General features: G+C 45.8%; 1 protein-coding gene across 1 annotated transcript in view; it reads right to left on the bottom strand.

Moving 5' to 3' along the window:
* HMCN1 (hemicentin 1) overlaps positions 1 to 23,407 on the bottom strand; it is a 944,468-nt gene that overhangs the window by 617,273 nt on the left and 303,788 nt on the right. Inside the window, exons 27-28 of the mRNA XM_073582913.1 lie at positions 2,950 to 3,080; positions 784 to 925 (exon numbers count right to left, since the gene is read on the bottom strand). Of these exons, the coding sequence (XP_073439014.1) occupies positions 784 to 925; positions 2,950 to 3,080 (273 nt within the window). The remainder of the gene's footprint in view (positions 1 to 783; positions 926 to 2,949; positions 3,081 to 23,407) is intronic.

The following is a 23,407-nucleotide window of genomic DNA, read 5'->3' as shown; positions in this document are numbered from 1 at the left end:
ACAGAGCATAGTGGTCTGCTCATTGGTATACAGCTGGAAGGTTAAAGTAAGACACACCACTACTAGTTGTGCAGTGCATTATCGAAGCGATCAAAGGATCACACGTTCACATCATTTTGTGGGACTAATAAATATTGTAAAAAAGAAGGAAAATATTGTTTGCCACTATTACCTCGACCACAATAAAAATGCCAATTTCCCAATAATGCTCACTTATAGAAATAAAGCTGTCAATTACTGACAGGACCAACCACTAGACTGAAAGGTCATACTTAATCTATCCTCACAAAACTATATATCAATGTACTCAGCTCCCCTGCTCTATAGCAGAATGCCTGGAAGTTGGATGGCATTTTCCATGTCACAGGTTAATTTTAACAGGAAAAAATTAAACATTAAAAAAAAAAAAACTGCATATATCGCCTGATTAATTATCCTGCAAGATAAATGGAGAAAAAAATTTGAAAACCAATGCCAGAGTTGCTATTCTTGTCCACCCCACCTGAAAAAATGGAATAAAAGGAAATAAGGGTCAACAAAAAGCCATATGTATCCCATAATTGTACCAATATAAACTACAGGTCTTTCCACAAAAAAACAAGCCTTCACACAGTTCTGTAGTCCAAAAAATCAAAAATATATGATGACCACAAAAAAAACTTTATGTCAGTGGTGGAATGTGGGTTACGAGTGGTTCAATTTTCTTACAAACACCTTGATTGGGGACAGAATGCACTTACTATACAACCTCTAGATGCAGAGAATACTACCTATGTAACTTACCAAGAAGGTTTACAAAGAACTGCTTCTCAGCACTCCCTGCAATGTTACTGGCTATGCATGTGAAGGATCCTGATTCAGTAGTCTTCAAAACCTTCATTATTTTTCCTTTATCAAGTATAATAATATTATTACTTTCAACAACCTAGAAGAAAAGAACAATTAGGTAATAACAAATGATAATGGAAAAACATGTCCTGCTTAACATTTAAGAGAATATTGGGATCCAAGAAGTAACGTTTCTCCTTGCGGAGAGTGACATGTTAAGCATGCCGAGATGAGGAAACTTAAAGCCACAATGCTTCTCTGGGAAATATGGAAGTTGTCTCTTCAGAGAGGAAGAGGACTAGAACTCTAGTGCCACCTATAGGAAGTAGTGATGCTAAAAGTCAATGTCAACCCTTTAACGAGCCTTGTCGCATAACTTAGGATAAAAGCCAAACCGGAATCTCAATTAGCAGACATTGTTTCAGAATACTGCCCCTCGTTAGTGCAAAATGTGATATCTGGTTTGGCAGAGGTGTGCGAGGCGTCTGGCCGTTACTCAAGAAGTAATGTTTCTCCTTGAAGAGAGTGACATGTAAAGCATGCCAAGATGAGAAGACTTAAAGCTGCAATGCTCCTTTGGGAAATATGCAAATTATCTCTTCAGAGAGGAAGAGGACTAGAACTCTAGTGCCACCTATAGGAAGTAGCAATCCTAAAAGTCAATGTCAACCTTTCCACCTTTCACACAGCCAAACCAGATCTCACACTTTGCACTCACGAGGGGCAATACCCCAACACACAGTGTCTTAAAATTGAGACTCTGGTTTTGGCTTTTATCGTAAGTCATGTGACTAGACTCGTTAAAAGGTCGACATTGACTTCTAGGATTGCTACGTCCTATAGGTGGCACTTGAAAATGTCATGAAATATGAAAACTGAAGGTACATCAGTTTACAGTTTGTCATATTCATAAAAAATTCAGTGGCATGTAAAAATTTGAGCACCCCAGATCAAAATTACTGTTATTGTAAACAATTAATCAAATTGAAGATGAAATGATCTCTAAAAATCCTAAAGTTAAAGATGACACATCCCTTTGTACTTTAGGCAAAAATATATAGATTATCAATTTTTTTTCATTTTCAAAATTAAAAAAAAGAAAATGGGCTGATGCAAAACTTTGGAGATTTCTGGGCTCAGATAACTGTGACCGAGGTTTCAGACCTTAATTAGCCTGTTAGGGTTATTGCTTGTTCACTATCATTGTTAGGAATGGCCAGGTGATGCAAATTTCCCAGTTTTATAAAAACCCAAACTCCTTTTACCTTGTGCCAAAAAATAGCAGCCATGGGATCATCTAAGCAGCTTCCTAGCACTCTGAAAATGAAAATGGTGAAGGCCCGCAAAGCCAGAGATAGCTTTAAGAAGATAGCAAAGCGTTTTCAAGTTGACGTTTTCTCCGTTCAAAATGTAACTAAGAATTGGCAGTTAACAGGAACAGTGGAGGTCAAGACAAGTTCTGGAAGACCAAGTAAAATTTCAGTGAGAGCTGCTCATTGGATTGCAATAGAGGCAAATCCGAAGCCCCTCTTGACTGCAAAAGACCTTTAGAAAGATTTAGCAGACTCTGGAGTTGTGGTGCATTGTTCTACTGTTCAGAGACACCTGCACAAATGTGGCCTTCATGGAAGAGTCATCAGAGGAAAACCACTCCAGCTCCCTCACCAAAAATTCAGAGTCAGAAGTTTACAAGAGACCATCTAAACAAGCCTGATACATTTTGGAAACAAGTCCTGTGGACCAATGAGGTTAAAATAGAACTCTTTGGCTACAATGATCAAAGGTATGTGTGAAGAAAGAAAAAACGTTTACAAGCTGTGATACTTTCAAAAGGTTTTAAAATGGGGTGTTACTAGGTATTAACCATACAGGGTGCCCAAACTTGTGCATCAGCCCTTTTGCCTTTTTGTAATTTTTAAAATGCAAAATATGCCAATATATATATTTTTGCCTAAAATACAAATGAAATCTGTCATCTTTAATGTTAAGCCATTTAGAGATCACTTAATCTTAATCTTGCTTAACTGTTCACAATAACACTCATTGTGGCCAGGAGAGCCCAAACTTTTACATGCCACTGTATGACTTATAGCAAATTTGTTATATATAGGCCACATATACCTGGGTGGCTCCATTATACCACGTGATAAGTGGTGGTGGATTTCCCGTAGTGTCACAATATAAGCTTACATCATGGTTCAACAAAACAGAGATATTCGTCAGTTTTTCCTTGTCTTTAATAACTGGGGGATCTGTAGAACAAAAGCATAGATAATTACAAACAGAAAAGCAGATTTTTCATACAAATAATTGACAAAATATGTGCAAATTTGCAAAAGAAAGCGCATGTTTACACTGGTATTTAATGACTGTGTTCTGTAGACTTTTACTTCCATGTGTGAGAATGATTCACTGCAATGTTCTCCAGCATTTGAGTTCAATTAAAAACTTGGCAGACATTAGTTCTTTAATAAGGACTTGGAAAGTGAGTAAGGGACCGATGAAAGCAAGTATAAAATGTAATGCTCCAAATGCTACAACACAATTCCAGTAGTAAGGTGAACTTTGGGCAGTTCTCCTATTAATGCCACTTCATCCATCAATTACAGTAATGTTACAATGCACTTCTACCAGCTTTTTTAATTATGGTAAACTTCATTCGTATAGCTCAATAATCTGTATTGTGTGTTGGGTGAATTACAATTATGGCTTTTGGCACAGCACCCCAGGCCTTCATGTAGACTGGCCCCTTTGAAGTTCAAATGTGGAGTTATGTGGTGTGATCCTAAAATAAGTAGGTCCCTTTATATTGGTAAAATTGATAATGAGTCTTAACATTAAACAGTAAATCATGAGAGTTATTTAGGGAGACATTCTTGTACACTGGGTAGATTTTCTCACTTAAGGCTAGTTTCACACTTGCTTTTTTTTGCAGCGCGTTTTTCCCGCAAAAAAACGCATTGAAAAAACGCATACATAAGCATACAACTGCTGCGTTTTTTTCAAGCATTTTTATGAGCATGCATGAAAAAAACGCAGCGTTTTTATGCGTTTGTATGCGTTTTTAGCGCGTTTTTAGCGCGTTTGCGTTTTTTTCCAACATTTTTAGGTGGCCCCTCACACTACCCAAACCATGACTTTACTAACCCTAACCCTGACCCTAACCCTAACCCTAACCCTGACCCTAACCCTAACCCTAACCCTGACCCTAACCCTTAACCAAATCATACTTAACCCTAACCCAAACCCTAAACCCTAACTAACCCTAACCCTAACCCTAACCCTGACCCTAACCCTAACCCTGACCCTAACCCTGACCCTAACCCTAACCCTAACCCTAACCCTGACCCTAACCCTAACCCTAACCCTGACCCTAACCCTTAACAAAACCATACTTAACCCTAACCCTGACCCTAACCCTAACCCTAACCCTAACCCTAACCCTGACCCTAACCCTAACCCTAACCCTAACCCTAACCCTAACCCTGACCCTAACCCTTAATAAAACCATACTTAACCCTAATCCTGACCCTAACCCTGACCCTAATCCTTAACAAAACCATACTTAACCCTAACCCTGACCCTAACCCTAACCCTGACCCTAACCCTAACCCTAACCCTGACCCTAACCCTAACCCTAACCCTAACCCTGACCCTAACCCTTAACAAAACCATACTTAACCCTAATCCTGACCCTAACCCTGACCCTAATCCTTAACAAAACCATACTTAACCCTAACCCTGACCCTAACCCTAACCCTGACCCTAACCCTAACCCTAACCCTGACCCTAACCCTAACCCTAACCCTAACCCTGACCCTAACCCTTAACAAAACCATACTTAACCCTAATCCTGACCCTAACCCTGACCCTAACCCTTAACCAAACCATACTAAACCCTAACCCTGACCCAAAACCCAACCCTAACCCTGACCCTGACCCTAACCCTAACCCTAAACCCCCTTAACTAACCCTAACTCTAACTCAAACCCCTAAATTCCATGGTTAAAAAAAAAAAACGCATATGCAAAAAAACGCTTACATGAGCATGCCAGTGCGCACATATGCGCATCCATAGGCTATAATGGCCCTTTTTAGCGCAAAACGTGCGCATATGTGCGCATGCGCTTTTTTGCAGGGCCAAAAAATGCAACATGATGCGTCTGGAAAATCCAATCGCACACCCCAAAAAAACGCAGCGCATGAAAATCGCATACATGCGCTTACAAGCGCGCAAGTATGCGCACCCATGTTAAAGATAGGGGAAAAAACGCATGCGCAGGTTAGCGTTTTTTTCCAGCGCTAAAAAACGCAAATGTGAAACCAGCCTAAGGCCCCGTCACACACAGCGATTTCGCCAGTGAGATCGCTGATTTTGTGACGCCACAGCGATCTCGCCAGCGATATCGCTGTATGTGACCTGTGTCAGCGACCGGCCCCTCTGCCGGGTATTGCTGATCGTGCAGGATCGTCCTGAGCCGTTTTTTGATCGTTGGTCTCCCACTGGCCAGCACGCATCGCTGCATTTGGCAGCGAGAGACCAGCGATCAGAGACGTTGGACGCTGGTTTCCAATGTAAACATCGGGTATCTAAGCCGTGCGGCTCTTGGTTACCCGCTGTTTACCTTGGAAACCAGTGTGCACACTCTAAGATACCCGCTGTTTACCCTGGAAATCAGTGTGCACGCTGGTTTCCAAGGTAAACAGCCGGTAACTAAGAGCCGCGCGGCTCTTAGATACCCGATGTTTACATTGGAAACCAGCTTGTTCGCTGGTCCTGATCGCTGGAGGGGCTGTCTATGTGACAGCTCACCAGCAATCAGCCTAACGATGTCCCAGCGATCCCATCCATGTCGGATCGTTGGTGGGATCGCTGGGACATCATTATGTGTAACGGGGTCTTTAATGAAGAATTTATTGTGAAATCTGAGATTAGCTAAATGTTAGTGACTGCCTACGAAAAGTATTGTGGGCTCATTGATGACAAACTTTGTGTACAGGCATGAATGCTCCTAGAATTCAAAGTCATCGTCATAGCTTCCTTTACTACAACTCTGAATTTCCCCATTTTTCTGATACTCACAATGGAAGTATATAATTTACTAGCTATGAACCCATTCTATGCCCGGGTGGCTAGTATTTATATTGAATATGGTCTCCCATCCTGGTATGTGCTGCCCCCCTCCCATCCTGGTATGCATGGCACCCCTCATCCCTATCCTGGCATGCATGGTTCCCCTCATCCCTATCCTGGTATGTATGGTCCCCTCACCCCACCCTCCCAATCCTGGTATGCATGGTTCCCTCACCCCCAGTCCTGGTATGCATGGTACCCCTTCATCCTTATCCTGTATGCATGGTACTCCCTCATCCCTATCCTGGTATGTATGGTCCCCTCACCCCCCAATCCTGGTATGCATGGTACCCCCTCATCCCTATCCTGGTATTCATGGTTCCCTCACCCCCCAATCCTGGTATGCATGGTCCCCTCACCCCTCAACCCTGGTATGCATGGTCCCCTTACCCCCAATCCTGGAATGCATGGTCCCATTACCCCCCAATCCTGGTATGCATGGTCCCCTCACCACCCCAATCCTGGTATTCATGGTCCCCTCACCCCGCAATCCTGGAAGGCATGGTCCCCTCACCCCCAACCCTGGTATGCATGGTCCAATCACCCCCCAATCCTGGTATGCATGGTCCCCTCACCCCCAAATCTGGTATGCATGGCCCCTCCATCGCTATCGTAGAATGTATGGTACCCCCTCACCCCCTAATCCTGGTATGCATGGTCCCCTCATCCCCAATCCTGGTATGCATGGTCCGCTCACCCCCCTATCCTGGTATGCATGGTCCCCTCACCTCCCAATCCTGGTATGCATGGTCCCCTCACTCCCCAATCCTGATATGCATGGACCCCACACCCCCTAATCCCGGTATGCCTGGTCCCCTCACCCCCCAATCCTGGTATGCATGTTTTCCTCACACCCCAATCCTGGTACGCATGGTCCCCTCATCCCCAATCCTGGTATGCATGGTACCCCTCATCCCCAATCCTGCTATGCATGGTACCCCTCACCCCCCAATCCTGGTATGCATGGTACCCCTCACCCCCTATCCTGTATGCATGGTCCTCTCATCCCCCTATCCTGGTATGGATGGTCCTCTCACCCCCCTATCCTGGTATGCATGGTCCTCTCACTTCCCTTTCCTGGTATGCATGGTCCTCTCACCCCCCTATCCTGGTATGCATGGTCCTCTCACCCCCCTATCCTGGTATGCATGGTCCTCTCACCCCCCTATCCTGGAATGCATGGTCCTCTCACTTCCCTTTCCTGGTATGCATGGTCCTCTCACCCCCCTATCCTGGTATGTATGCTACCCCTCTCCCCCAATCCTGATATGCATGGTCCCCTCACCCCCCCAATCCTGATATGCATGGTCCCCTCACCCCCTATCCTGGTATGCACCCCCTATCCTGGTTTGCATGCATGCTACCTCTCACCCCCCCTATCCTAGTATGCATGGTCCTCTCACCTCCCCTATCCTGGTATGTAAGGTCCCCCTCCCCCCTATTAAACTGCACACATACAAAAAAAAACATTTAGGGTATGTGCACACGTTGAAGATTTGCCCACAGATTTTTCCGCACAGAATCCGCATCTCTTCCCAGAAAACGCAGGTGCGTTTTTGGTGCGGATTTGATGCGGTTTTGTAAGCTAAATAAAGATATGCTATTTAACATAAAAAAAAAGATTTGTGATGTCATTTCTGTCCAACCTCCTCTTTTACATTTGTCCAGCACACACTCCAGTGCACACACAGATAGACATATTATAATAGATAGATAAATAGATAGAGAGATAGATAGATCCATCCATATATCTATCTATAGATATATCCATAGATCTATCCATACATATATCTATAGATATATCCATAGATATATTTATACATATATCCATATATATATCCATAGATATATCTATACATATATCCATAGACATATCCATAGATATATGTATAGATATATCCATAGATATATCCATATCTATGTTTATTAATGAACAATATGTTTCATTTTTAATAAAAACATTTTTTTTAAAAATGGCGTGGGCTCCCGCGCAATTTTCTGTGCCAGAGGGGGAAAGCCGATGGCCGGGGGCCAATACTTGCAGCCTGGGAAGGGGGTAATACCCATGGCCCCTTCCCAGGCTATGAATATCAGCCCGCAGCTGTCTGCATAGCCTTTACTGGCTATAAAAATAGGTTGACCCCCCAAAAAAATTATGTGGAGTCCCCCTATATTTTATAGCCAGAAAGGCTGCGGGCTGATATTCATAGCCTAGAAAGGGGCCATGGATATTGGGCCCCCCTGGCTACAAATACCAGCCCGTAGCCGCGCCAGAAATGACACAACTCTAAGATGCGCCAATTCTGGCACTTTGCTCCTCTCTTCCCACTCCCGTGTAGCGGTGGGATATGGGGTAATAAGGGGTTAATGTCACCTTGTTATTGTGAGGTGATATTAAGCCTGGTTGATAATGGAGAGACGTCAATATGACACCTATCCATTATTAATCTTATATTAATAAAGGTTTAAAAACACACACACACACACACACCTAAGAATAAAGTATTTTAATGAAATAAAACACAACAAGGTTTTCATATTTTTATTGCATGCCCAGATCCAAGCGACGCCCTTGGTCTCCTATAATTAAAAGTAAAAAAATAAACCAACCGTATATTCCCTGTTTGATGCAGTCCAATTTATAACGAGTGTCCCATGATGATTTCCCCTACAGAACAGTGATATCAGGTGATGTTACTGCTCTATAAGGCCTCCCAGTGATGAGCTGACAGGAGACAATGGCTCCTACAGTGCATCACTGAGGTTACCTGAGTTCAGGCTCTCACTTTACAGCAATGCTGCGTGAGAATTAGGGTTAGGGTTATGGTACCTCTTTCCCGGCGGCAGAGGAATACCTCCGCCTGTCATTTCATCGCGGGAGCCCCTGTAGAGCACTGACATCACCCGATGTCAGTGTTCTACATGGGAGATCATCGTGGGACCCTCATTATTAACTGGACTATGGTGGAAAGGTAAGTATAGGTTGTTTTACTACTACTGTCCCATCATTGGCTAATGTGTCACTCACTGACAGTGTAGCAGGCATAGCCCAATGGGACTTGTACTTCCTTCGGACGATGCCTGCTTACAGACCCCCGGCAACCTCCGCACAGCCCCGGCAACTCCCGCAGATGCCCCCAGAATGCCCGCAGACTCCGTGACAGCCCGCAGACCCCCGTACAGCCCTGCAGACCCCTGGACAGCCCGCAGACCCCCGGACAGCCCCACAGAACCCTGCACAGCCCCGCAGACCCCCAGACAGCCCACAGACACCCGCTGACCTCCGGACAGCCTGCAGACCACCCACACAGCCTCTCAGACCCCTGGAAAGCCCGTAAACCCCCCACACAGTTCCACAGACCCCTAGACAGCCTGCAGACCCCCAGCACAGCCCCGGCAGACCCCCGCATACACGCACACAGTCACCGCCCACACACCATACATGCACACAGTCACCGCCCACACACTATACATGCACACAGTCATCACCCACACTCCACCCACACTCTTCCCCCCTTTCGACCTGCAGCATTTCATCTGCAGCAAAACCACAGATCTTTTTTAGACCTGCGGTTTTGCTGCGGAAGTGCCCGACTCAATGCAAGTTAATGGGTGCAGGAATGCTGCAGATCCGCACAAAAAATTGACATGCTGCGGAAATGAACCCGCAGCATTTATGCTGCAGATTTTTCTGCAACATGTGCACAATGTTTTTCATTTTAGATTGACTTTAATGGTACTGTACAGCGCTGGAGAATCTGCTGCGGGTCCGCAGGGCCAAATCCACTGCGGATCTGCAATAGAATCCGCAATGTGTGCACATACCCTGAGGCTATGTGCACACGTTGCGGAACCCCCGCAGAAGTTACCGCGAGAATTCCGGAATTCCATTCCACGGGAAAATTGCATTTTAAATTCCCGTGATTTTCCTGCTGAAAAACTAGCGTTTTGCAAGCGTAATTAGCTTGCAGAATGCTAGCGTTTTCCAAGCGATCTCTAGCATCGCTTGGAGAACCGATTGACAGGTTGGGCACACTCGTCAAACATAGTGTTTGACGAGTGTGACCAACTTTTTACTATTGATGCTGCCTATGCAGCATCAGTAGTAAAAGATAGGATGTAAAAAATAATAAAAAAATAAAAAATATTTGTTATTCTCACCTTCCGACGGCCCCCGATCTTCTTCCCGCCTCTCTCCACGCTCCCGGCATTTTCCGGTCCCAGTAATCCTTTGCGCAAATGATCGCGAGACGTCGTGCTCCCGCGACGTCATCGCGAATGACCGCGAGATATCGCGGTCATTCTCGCAAAGAATTACTGGGACCGGAAGATGCCGGGAGCGTGGAGAGAGGCGGGAAGAAGATCGGGGGCTGTTGGAAGGTGAGAATAACAATATTTTTCATTTTAATTCTATTTTTTACAGGGATATGGTACCCAGAGCCCGGAGGACAGTCTCCTTTCCTCCACCCCCTGGGTACCATCCGCAAATGTTCTGCTTACTTTTCGCATGGTGAGCACAGCCACATGCGAAAAGTAAGCAGAACAATGCATTCCTATGTGGGCAGAATTGCCGCGATTCTGCGAAATTAATGAGCATGCTGCGTATTTTACCGCAATGCGACTCCTCCGCGGGAAAATCCGCAGCAAAATCGCAGCGAAAACGCAAAAATGCGCTACGCGTGAACCCAGCCTTATGCTCACCTTTCTTCCCTGTGCTCCAGCACTGTCCCATTCTGCCGGAGGCCAGAGAACGCTCATGCCCATACCGCGCTGTCCGGCGCCATATTGCTAAAGACATACTGCAAATGTGTCTTCAGTAAAATGGTGCCGGATAGCTCAATGCACATGCGCGATTCTGACGCCGAACTCCTGCCCGATCTCCGGCGAGAAGAGAAGCGCCACAGCAATGCTCCTCCTGGTCAGGTATGTAAGTATGGCACCGGAGATCACGGTATGCATTCAGTGTCTGGAGCCTCGCGCTTGCGCAGTCTATAAAGGCTTCGGACAGAGTGAGGCTTTAGCGTCATATTATCGATTCACTTTTTCAATGGGATACTGTATATCTCTACACAGCCTGACATAGTTAGCATTGATTAGACTCTGATAAACTGTGAACTGGTAGGGTAAGATTCATTTGTTAAAGGGGTGTCCAGTTTTGTGGTGTGACGAGTCTGCAATTCTGAATCCTCACACCAGTGCGAGGCCACAAACTACTAGACGGAATATGGCTGGACGCACACAGACATGACTGTCTGCTCTCGCATTGGAGAATCCTGACAGTTTGCAATTTGTATGCTGTGATGATTAAGAAGTCTGCAGTTACATATGGTGTCTGAAGACTTTCATCCCAAACCTGAACAACCCCTTTAATTTAGCCATTCAAAAAATTACGTTTTCATACATTTCTATTTTATGCCAATTAGAACAAAGAGATTAAACAAATGTAATGAGAGCAGCCAGGTCCCCATTAAGTAGAGATGACTGGATCAATCCACAGATAATGGAATCAAATTTCTTGAGCTTTCCATGTGCATGCAAATTTGAACAGACTGTGATTAGTTTCATGAGGCGAAAAAAAGTGATCAACCCCATTTCACATACTGCTATAACATCATCATGCATGGCCAGGTAGGTATTCCTAAAATGACCTGCAACTATCACATCATATGGTCTAACCTAGCCCTTCAAGAGGCATTTTTACAGCAAGCATAAAAGTTGAAGGCTGGCCAATCAGAGCCATTTTATATTTTTAAAGTGTAGAGATAGGAGATTAGAGTGTACTGCTCCTTCTACATAGGGATAGAAAAGGGTCAAAAATGGTTTGTTATGGACTACTGCACTGTGTTGGAGAACATTGAAAATGGGAATAGTAGTTTGTGAATAATTATTCAAAGATTCAGTGAGAAAGGGTATTGCTGTAGCTAGAGTTGAGCGAAACGGGTCGAAAAATTTCAAAAGTCGCCGACTTTTGGCAAAGTCGGGTTTCATGAAACGAAACCCGACCCTAGGATGAGGTCGGCCACGAGGTCGGTGACTTACACGCCAAAGTCGCGTTTCAAAAGTTTGTTTTGCGCTCTTTTTCAGCCAATCAGGATCCACGGACACTGTGGGCAACGTGATGACATAGGCAGGGGTCACCACCATCTTTCAGAAGGGCATGCAAGTGATTGGCTTGCTTTGGTGGGCGTCACAGGGGTTATAAAAGGGCGTGCACGCCGACCGACATCTTAATTCTGCCGATCTTAGCATAGGGAGAGGTTGCTGATTCTTTAGGGAGAGCGTTAGGCAGGGAAGAAGAAAAAAAAACTGCTTCTGCTGCTAGCGATTTTGCCTGTACAACACACCAGTCACTGTGTGTGCAGTGCAAGGGGAGGCTATATTGTGGTGGATCAGCGGTGATGGTTGTTAGGCTGCCTTCTAAGGCTTCCTGACAGCTGCATTGCTGTTTACCCACTGCTCTGCAAACTGCTTTTTTAAAAGCAATCCCAATTTTTTTTTTTGTCCTGCTGAGGTACTGAGCGTGCATTTTTTCACACCATACAGCGGTGTACGCTCCTCACACAGTACCGTGTAACGGCTGTTATCACAGCCACAGTGAAGCTATCTGTGTGTCACTGTGGAAGGATAAGTGGAGGACTTGTTCCGTTCTTACAGACCTACACTCTAGGGAGATTCCAATTCTGCCCAATTCTACATACACCTTGTAGTTTGTGATACACTAGCCAATTTCTGCCTGTGACATAGCGCTCTGATATTCAGTGGGCCTCACACAATCCAAAAGTGTCCAGTGTCCACTAGTGTGTGCAGAAATTCAAAATCTCCCTTATCCTGTAGTCACTTTTTTCACACCTGTGCCATCGAGCCTGTGACATAGCGCTCTGATATTCAGTGGGCCTCACACAATCCAAAAGTGTCCAGTGTCCACTAGTGTGTGCAGAAATTCAAAATCTCCGTTATCCTCTAGTGACATTTTTCACACCTGTGCCATCGAGCCTGTGACATAGCGCTCTGATATTCAGTGGGCCTCACACAATCCAAAAGTGTCCAGTGTCCACTAGTGTGTGCAGAAATTCAAAATCTCCGTTATCCTCTAGTGACATTTTTCACACCTGTGCCATCGAGCCTGTGACATAGCGCTCTGATATTCAGTGGGCCTCACACAATCCAAAAGTGTCCAGTGTCCACTAATGTGTGCAGAAATTCAAAATCTCCGTTATCCTCTAGTGAAATTTTTCACACCTGTGCCATCAAGCCTGTGACATAGCGCTCTGATATTCAGTGGGCCTCACACAATCCAAAAGTGTCCAGTGTCCACTAGTGTGTGCAGAAATTCAAAATCTCCATTATCCTCTAGTGACATTTTTCACACCTGTGCCATCGAGCCTGTGACATAGCGCTCTGATATTCAGTGGGCCTCACACAATCCAAAAGTGTCCAGTGTCCACTAGTGTGTGCAGAAATTCAAAATCTCCGTTATCCTCTAGTGACATTTTTCACACCTGTGCCATCGAGCCTGTGACATAGCGCTCTGATATTCAGTGGGCCTCACACAATCCAAAAGTGTCCAGTGTCCACTAGTGTGTGCAGAAATTCAAAATCTCCCTTATCCTGTAGTCACTTTTTTCACACCTGTGCCATCGACCCTGTGACATAGCGCTCTGATATTCAGTGGGCCTCACACAATCCAAAAGTGTCCAGTGTCCACTAGTGTGTGCAGAAATTCAAAATCTCCCTTATCCTGTAGTCACTTTTTTCACACCTGTGCCATCGAGATTGTGACATACGGCTCTAATATTCAGTGGGCCTCACACAATCCAAAAGTGTCCAGTGTCCACTAGTGTGTGCAGAAATTCTATATCTCCGTTATCCTCTAGTGACATTTTTCACACTTGTGCCATCGAGCCTGTGACATAGCGCTCTGATATTCAGTGGGCCTCACACAATCCAAAAGTGTCCAGTGTCCATTAGTGTGTGCAGAAATTCAAAATCTCCGTTATCCTCTAGTGACATTTTTCACACCTGTGCCATCGAGCCTGTGACATAGCGCTCTGATATTCAGTGGGCCTCACACAATCCAAAAGTGTCCAGTGTCCACTAGTGTGTGCAGAAATTCAAAATCTCCGTTATCCTCTAGTGACATTTTTCACACCTGTGCCATCGAGCCTGTGACATAGCGCTCTGATATTCAGTGGGCCTCACACAATCCAAAAGTGTCCAGTGTCCACTAGTGTGTGCAGAAATTCAAAATCTCCCTTATCCAGTAGTCACTTTTTTCACACTTGTGCCATCGAGCCTGTGACATAGCGCTCTGATATTCAGTGGGCCTCACACAATCCAGTGTCCAGTGTCCACAAGTGTCTGCAGAAATTCCAAATCTCCCCTGTCCTATAGACACCTTGTACCTTGTTTTACATTACTATATAGTTTGTTGGATTTTGTCTACATTTCTACCAAAAATGAGGAAGGCTGGTGGAAGAGGCCGTGGAATTGGGCGGGGGTTGGCAGCTGGAAATGATGGTGTTGGTGGTGGATCTGATGGTAGTGGCAAAAGCAAAATAGGACCGAATGCAGGAGGTGTTGAGCCTGCGTCATCGTCTGGCTCCACAAGGCCTCGAAGGCTTAGTTTTCTAGGAGTTGGCAAACCGCTTTTAAAGCCAGAGCTTCAGGAAAAAGTTTTTTCTTACATTGCTGACTCAGCCTCCAGCTCTATCGCCTCCTCTTCTGAAGTTGTAAAAAATAAAAGCACTGAGTCGTCATTGGAGGCTCATGTTCATGAACCACACCTTTCCTTGTGTCCTTCACCCCAACCAAGATTGAAGGATGACGCAGGCCATACTACTGATTACTCCATGGAGCTGTTTTCACATACCATGCCTGGATTATCAAGTGAAATGGTGAATTACCCAGGCCAAGATGAATCTGACATGGAGTGCACTGATGCACAGCCGCTGATAGATGATTCTGCTGGTACATTCACTCAGAGCACTACATTGTCCTCGCAGTGTACAGAGCCAGATTCTGACCCTGATGAGACTCAGGTGCCCCTTCCCGCACACTATACCACCATACACGGTGACACAGAGGAAGGTGCACATGACATTGAAGAGGAGGTGATGGATGACCCAGTTGTTGACCCAGATTGGCATCCATTGGGGGAAGAGGGTGCTGCTTCCAATAGCTCAGATGAGGAGCATCCACAGCAGACATCGACATCGCAACAGCTGTTATCTGGCAGGCCCGGAGCACTCCAAAGACAGGTTCCAAAAATCAAAAGAGTTGCTGGACAGCTTGTCCAGAGGGTCAAAAGATCACAGCATGCTAGGCCGCAAAATGTCTGCCAAAGTCGGAAGAGTGCAGTGTGGCACTTTTTTGAACAAAATTCTCATGATCAGGCCAAGGTTATCTGTAAGAAGTGCGCAAAGACCTTTAGCCGAGGGAAAAATCTGAAAAATTTGAATACCAGTTGCATGCTTAGACATTTAACCAGCATGCACTTGCAAGCGTGGACACAACACCAAACCTCAAGTGCCACATGTGCAACTGATCACAAAGAAGGTAGTCAGCAACGCTACATTGTTTCCCCCACTGTAAGCCCACCGGTTTGCACAGCAGCAAATGTTGAGGTGTCGTTGCAAGGCCACAGCAGTCAGGGAATCCCACTGTTATATCAACGAAATACTGAATCTAGGCCATCAGAAAGAACACCAACTCCATCACCATCATCAACCCTCTCTCAGTCCGCCCTGTCCACCGCTACTTCCACCATATGCAGCTCTCAAGTCCAGCTCACCCTCCCAGACACTATGAGTAGGTCAAGAAAGTACTCAGTCTCTCATCCGCGTACACTGGGTTTGAATGCCCACATTGCCAAACTAATCTCGTTTGAGATGATGCCCTATCGGTTGGTGGAAAGCGCAGCTTTCCGCGAACTCATGGCCTATGCAGTACCACGCTATGACCTACCCAGTCACCACTTCTTCTCTCGCAAAGCCATCCCAGCCCTCCACCATCATGTAAAAGACCGCATTGTCCATGCACTCAAGCAGTCAGTGAGTGGAAAGGTGCACCTCACAACTGATGCATGGTCCAGTTGGCATGGCCAGGGCCGTTACGTGTCCATCACTGCGCACTGGGTTAATGTGGTGGATGCAGGGTCCACAGGGGATAGCGGTGGTGGGACAGTGCTGCCTAGCCCACGGTATAGGAAACAGTTGGCTGTAGGCGTTCGACCCTCCTCCTCCTCCAGAAGCAAAAGCTCGTCCACAGAGCGCAGTCGTACGAGCTCTCCATCTGCAGTTGCCACTGTTGCACACGAGGTGTCCCCCTATCGAGCAGCTAGTGGAAAGCGTCAGCAGGCTGTGTTGCAGATGATGTGTTTGGGCGACAGACACACCGCCGAGGTGCTGGCCGAGTACTTGAAGAGACATACTGAGTCATGGCTGGGCAGTGTACATCTTGAGGCAGGCAAGGTGGTTAGTGATAACGGCCGTAATTTTGTGGCAGCCATAGCCCTTTCAAAACTCAGCCACATACCTTGCTTTGCTCACACCTTGAACCTGGTGGTGCAGTGCTTCCTCAAAAATTATCCGGAGTTAACAGCCCTGCTCCAGAAGGTGCGAAGACTGTGCGCGCACATCCGCCTGTCGCCTGTACACTCCGTTCGTATGCAGAAGCTGCAGCGATTGCTCCACCTTCCCAACCACCGCCTCATTATCGACATTGCAACAAGGTGGAACTCCACCCTGCACATGGTGGAGCGGCTGTGCGAGCAGAGGCAGGCCATAATGCATTTGTGGGAGGATACACGGCCAGGCACTTTGAGAGCAGACATGGAGTTGACAGGTGTGCAGTGGTCGAAGCTGAAAGACCTCTGTAAAGTCCTTCAGTGTTTTGAGGAATGCACACGGCTGGTAAGCGCAGACGACGCCATCCTAAGCATGAGCATCCCACTTATGCGTCTGCTCATGCAAACTTTGACGCACCTTAAGGAGCAGGCGTCTGCAGCCAATGTTGATGAGGAGGAAGAGGAGGAGGGAATCCTTGATGACATTCAGCCATTGTCTGCTCAGGGACCTCTCCTGGACGAGGTGGAGGAAGAAGAGGAGGAGGAGGATGATGATGGGGATGATTACTTAGGGGAGGAGGATGCATCTCGTGGGGCAAGTGAAAATGTTGGCGTGGCAAGGTCTGGTACAGGGTTTGTGCGTGACTGGAGGGATGTGGATTTGCCAGAAAGTGCTCCTCCAACCAGCACTCGCAGTGCATCATTGACACCGGGAACATTGGCCCACATGTCAGATTATGCCTTGTAGATCCTAAAAAGGGACCCCCGCATTGCCAAAATGATGAACGATGATGACTACTGGTTGGCCAGCATCCTGGATCCTCGCTATAAAGGCAAATTACAAAACATCATGCCACAGGAGAACCTTGACCTAATATTGGCTAATAAACAAGCAACTCTGGTAAATCGGTTGCTTGAGGCATTCCCAGCACACAGCAGCGGTGATGGTTCTCACACGAGCCGTACGGGCCGGGGGCAGCTTGGCAGAGGTGTTCATGGTGCACACAGCAGAAGTGGCGTTGGAGACAGGGGTTTCATGACAATGTTGTGGACTGATTTTTCAAGTACCGCTCACACAATTGGTAATACTGCATCGATGGAAAGTGACAGGAGACAGCAGTTGTCAACTATGGTTACAAACTACTTTTCCTCCCATATCGATGTTCTCCCACACAGGTCATTCCCCTTTGACTATTGGGCTGCTAAACTGGACACCTGGCCTGAATTGGCACAATATGCCTTACAGGAGCTCGCTTGCCCAGCTGCAAGTGTGCTATCGGAAAGAGTCTTCAGTGCAGCTGGATCAATCCTGACAGAAAAAAGGACCCGTCTGTCAACCCAAAATGTGGATGATCTAACCTTCATTAAAATGAACCATGCATGGGTTTCCAAGGATTTTGTCCCACCTTCCCCTGATGACACATAGGGTGACAGAAAAATGGCTTGCTTTGGTCCACCTCTTCCTGGGACTTGACCTATTTCGCCTTTTGCATCAGCTGAATGTCCAACATCAACATATGCCACTTTCTAAAACTCCCTAACTGTGCTGCCCCCCCCCATGGCCGGGGTCACCACGTAGCGCACGACACCATGCGAGTGCCGTTGCCCTGGACAGGTGGGTAGGCCGACTCTTGGGCGCGGGCACTGGCACAGGGTCCCTCATAGTGCAATCAAGTGTCTCTGACGGTGATGGTGCACACCCGCCATCAGACACACCGCCGTACTATGAGGGGCCCAGTGCCAGTACCGACGCCCACGAGTGGGCCCCCTTGCTTGGGTAGGGCCCCAGCATTTGCAATCTTTACCTCTCCCTGCTCCTCCGCTGTGTAGTCTGGGCCGTGAAATCCATACTGTGCCTGACACCGTCTGAGCCTGCCTCCTGATGTATAGACATATATTTTGAATGTGTACGCTATCCATACATGTTATCCGGGGATACGGTACCCTTTCTCACCTTTGTGCAATCACGTGCAAGCCATACTGGGCCTAACACCGTCTGAGCCTGCCTCCTGATGTATAGACATATATTTTGAATGTGTACGCTATCCATACATGTTATCCGGGGATATGGTTCCCTTTCTCACCTTTGTGCAATCACGTGCAATCCATACTGGGCCTAACACCGTCTGAGCCTGCCTCCTGATGTATAGACATATATTTTGAATGTGTACGCTATCCATACATGTTATCCGGGGATACGGTACCCTTTCTCACCTTTCTGCAATCACGTGCAATCCATACTGGGCCTAACACCGTCTGAGCCTGCCTCCTGATGTATAGACATATATTTTGAATGTGTACGCTATCCATACATGTTATCCGGGGATACGGTACCCTTTCTCACCTTTGTGCAATCACGTGCAATCCATACTGGGCCTAACACCGTCTGAGCCTACCTCCTGATGTATAGACATATATTTTGAATGTGTACGCTATCCATACATGTTATCCGGGGATACGGTACCCTTTCTCACCTTTGTGCAATCACGTGCAAGCCATACTGGGCCTAACACCGTCTGAGCCTGCCTCCTGATGTATAGACATATATTTTGAATGTGTACGCTATCCATACATGTTATCCGGGGATACGTTACCCTTTCTCACCTTTGTGCAATCACGTGCAATCCATACTGGGCCTAACACTGTCTGAGCCTGCCTACTGATGTATAGACATATATTTTGAATGTGTACGCTATCCATACATGTTATCCGGGGATACGGTACCCTTTCTCACCTTTGTGCAATCACGTGTAATCCATACTGGGCGTGAGAACGGCTGGCGAGCTGTTAAGCAAGCTACAGCACCTGTGGTTTGCACACTTAAGTTTTTCATTTTTTCAGGAATGACGGTTAGGCCTAATTCCGGAACTGCGGTTGACCTGCACTTACTGGGAAATCATCGTTCGCGGGTAATAATTGTAATCAGTGATCCCCATCACTAACGTTGTTCAGCGGGTTATCTGCACCTGTAAGCGACAAACGCTGGACTTTTCAGTGTAGCGCACATGCAGCCACGGACATGTAAGGGCATGACACACCAGTTATTGGCCAATCTCATGTGCCAGAGCCTCACGTGTCCCTCTAGTAAGCCGGACTCGGACCGCGGGGCATGACGGAGTCTCGTTCGTTAACGGAATTAAGCTTGCAATGTGTGCATCTTTTCTGTAGCTGGCATGGTTGAGGTTTCCCAGGTGGAGTCGAATTTAACCGTAGGCTCCACTCCTGGTGGTGCCCTTCTGGACATTCCTTTAAGGTTCAGCTTTGCAACCATACTGCCCACGTAAAACAAACACTTTGCCTTCATGAACGCTGTTTGGAGGGTCATGACTCGTGGGAATAACGCCGCCCAATCAGTTAACCTGCTAGAGAGATCCTTCGTTGCTCCCAAGCATGACATCACACTCCCGAGGAGGAAGGTAATGCCACTGTGGCGACTGTACTCCTGGGGGCGACACAAGTGCACTGATGCCCAGCCACTGCTCGATGAATCTGCTGGTACATTGACCCAGACCACTACATTCCCCTCGCACGCTACACGGCCTGAATCTGACCCTGATGAAACTCAGGTTACCCTTCCCATATACAGTTCCATCTTACACGGTGACAAAGAGGAAGCTGCAGATGAAAGTGCAGGTACGGCCCACCCGCCATCAGACACACCACCGTACTATCAGGGGTCCTGTGCCAGTGCCGTCGCCAACGAGTGGGCCCCCCCTGCTTGCTCAGGATCACAGCACTTGCAAGGTTGAAATACTGTGCAGTGAGATGGAAGATGGGGACGACGAGGAGTCCAGACTAGTACAGGGATTCCCTAGTGAGGAGACTTATTTGATTGTTTTCAATGTTGGGACAGCATTTTTTGGGGAGCACTATACTCTGGAGAATGATAGAGGGGCCCACCATACACTGGAACATTCCAAAGGTGGACATCAGACACTGGAGCAGCATTTACAGGGCCCATTATACACTAGAGCATTAGAAATGGGGCCCATTATGTTTGGAGCATTATTTGGGCCCATAAGACAGTGGAGCTTCATCCATGGGGACCAACATATACTGTAGCATTATGTGGAGCTCATCATATACTGTTTCAAACATTATATGGGACCAATGATTCTATATGGAGAAATAGATGGGCCTCGTCATGAGATGTAAAAAGTGAAGTATTTTTCATTGTACTATACCGCTATTTCTCTGCCGTATCGGAGCATGATGAGTTGTGGTATGTGTTAAAGGGGCGCTCTTTCGCCCAGGGCACATGAAAACCTGGAGCCAACCCTACGCCCCCACAACTTTAGCCAAATAACCCCCATTTTTCAGTGCGTAACTTGTATTATGAAGTTAATTAAGGTTGACAAGCTTAAGTAAGAAGAATTGATGCTTTTGGCATTCAAATGAGCACTGTAGGTGTGTTTCCTGTCCTCCTCTCACTGCCGACTTTTATTCCCCATTGACTTACATTGGGTTTCGTGTTTCCGGACGACCCCGACTTTTCCCTATAATCGGCCGATCTTGCTCAACCCGACTTTTGGAAAAGTCGGGTTTCACGAAACGAAACTCGACCCTAAAAAACCAAAAGTCGCTCAACTCTAGCTGTAGCTTAATAGTCACTGGCAATGTGAGGGGAGATTTGTATCTTGTGAGTATCTTTGTATATTTGTGAGTAGGTGTAAGAGATGGGTGCGATGACTACTCACCATATTTTGACCTAAAGGGTGTGATTGGAGAGGTAAAACATCCGGCCACTGAGTTTGGAGGCAAGAGAGCTCCAGAGATATGCAACTGTGCTGGTCCCTGTTGATTGCACTCTGAGTGGGTGGATTCCCACAGGCATATGGACTTTGATATATGATATCTTTTTGTTTCCCATGTTTTACAGAACAGCCATGTTCCTGAGTCACATTACCACTATATATATATATATATATATATATATATATATATATATATATACAGGGTGGGCCATTTATATGGATGCACCTAAATAAAATGGGAATGGTTGGTGATATCAGCTTCCTGTTTGTGGCACATTAGTATATGGAAGGGGGAAACTTTTCAAGATGGGTGGTGACCATAGTGGGCATTTTAAAGTTGTACATTTTGGATCCAACTTTATTTTTTTCAATGGGAAGAGGGTCATGTGACACATCAAACTTATTGAGAATTTCACAAGAAAAACAATGGTGTTTGGTTTTAACGCAACTTTATTATTTCATGAGTTATTTACAAGTTTGTGACCACTTATAAAATGTGTTCAAAGTGCTGCCCATTGTGTTGGATTGTCAATGCAACCCTCTTCTCCCACTCTTGACACACTGATAGCAACACCACAGAACACAGGGGTACAGGTTTGGAGAATGGACTGCCCATAACAGGGTTTTGATGTGGTGGTGGTCTCTTAATTTTAGCCTAAGCTGTATATATATATATATATATATATATACAGTATATATATATATATATATATATATATTTATATATTATATATATACAGTGCCTTTGCGAAAGTATTTGGCCCCCTGGAACTTTTCAACCTTTTCCCACATATCATGCTTCAAACTTAAAGATACCAAATGTAAATTTTTGGTGAAGAATCAACAAGTGGGACACAATTGTGAAGTTGAACGAAATTTATTGGTTATTTTAATTTTTTGTGGAAACTCAAAAACTGAAAAGTGGGGTGTGCAATATTATTCGGCCCCTTTACTTTCAGTGCAGAAAACTCACTCCAGAAGTTCATTGTGGATCTCTGAATGATCCAATGTTGTCATAAATGACTAATGATGATAAATATAATCCACCTGTGTGTAATCAAGTCTCCGTATAAATGCACCTGCTCTGTGATAGTCTCAGGGTTCTTTTTAATGCACAGAGAGCATCATGAAGACCAAGGAACACAGCAGGCAGGTCCGTGATACTATTGTGGAGAAGTTTAAAGCCGGATTTAGATACAAAATGATTTCCAAAACTTTAAACATCCCAAGGAGCACTGTGCAAGAGATCATATTGAAATGGAAGGAGCATCATACCACTGCAAAACTACCAAGACCCGGCCGTCCCTCTAAACTTTAATCTTAAACAAGGAGAAGACTGATCAGAGATGCAGAGGCCCATGATCACTCTGGATGAACTGCAGAGATCTACAGCTGAGGTGTCTATCCATAGGACAACAATCAGTCGTACACTGCACAAATCTGGCCTTACTGGAAAAGTGGCAAGAAGAAAGCCATTTCTCAAAGATATTCATAAAAAGTGTCATTGAAAGTTTGCAACAAGCTACCTGGGAGACACACAAAACATGTGGAAGAAGGTGCTCTGGTCAGATGAAACCAAAATCCTACTTTTGGCAACAATTCCAATCGATATGTTTGGCGTAAAAGCAACACAGCTCATCACCCTGAACACACCATCCCCACTGTCAAACATGATGGTGCCAGCATCATGGTTTGGGCCTGCTTTTCTTCAGCAGGGACAGGGAAGATGGTTAAAATTGATGGAAAGATGGATGGAGCCAAATACAGGACCATTCTTGAAAAAAACCTGTTGGAGTCTGCAAAAGACCTGAGACTGGGACGGAGATTTGTCTTCCAACAAGACAATGATCCCAAACATAAAGCAAAATCTACAATGGAATGGTTCACAAATAAACGTATCCAGGTGTTAGAATGGCCAAGTCAAAGTCTAGACGTAAATCCAATCGAGAATCTGTGGAAAGAGCTGAAAACTGCTGTTCACAAACGATCTCCATCAAACCTCAATGAGTGCGATCTGTTTGCCAAGGAAGAATGGGCAAGAATTTCAGTCTCTCGATGTACAAAACTGATAGAGACATACCCCAAGTGACTTGCAGCTGTAATTGCAGCAAAAGGTGGCGCAACAAA

The sequence above is a fragment of the Dendrobates tinctorius genome, unplaced genomic scaffold, assembly GCF_039654945.1.
Source record: "Dendrobates tinctorius isolate UK_male_01 unplaced genomic scaffold, ASM3965494v1 ptg000074l, whole genome shotgun sequence".
In the NCBI taxonomy this organism is placed as follows: Eukaryota; Metazoa; Chordata; class Amphibia; order Anura; family Dendrobatidae; genus Dendrobates; species Dendrobates tinctorius.
Note: the sequence above shows the minus strand (reverse complement) of the source record. Positions and strands in the feature narration are given on the sequence as shown.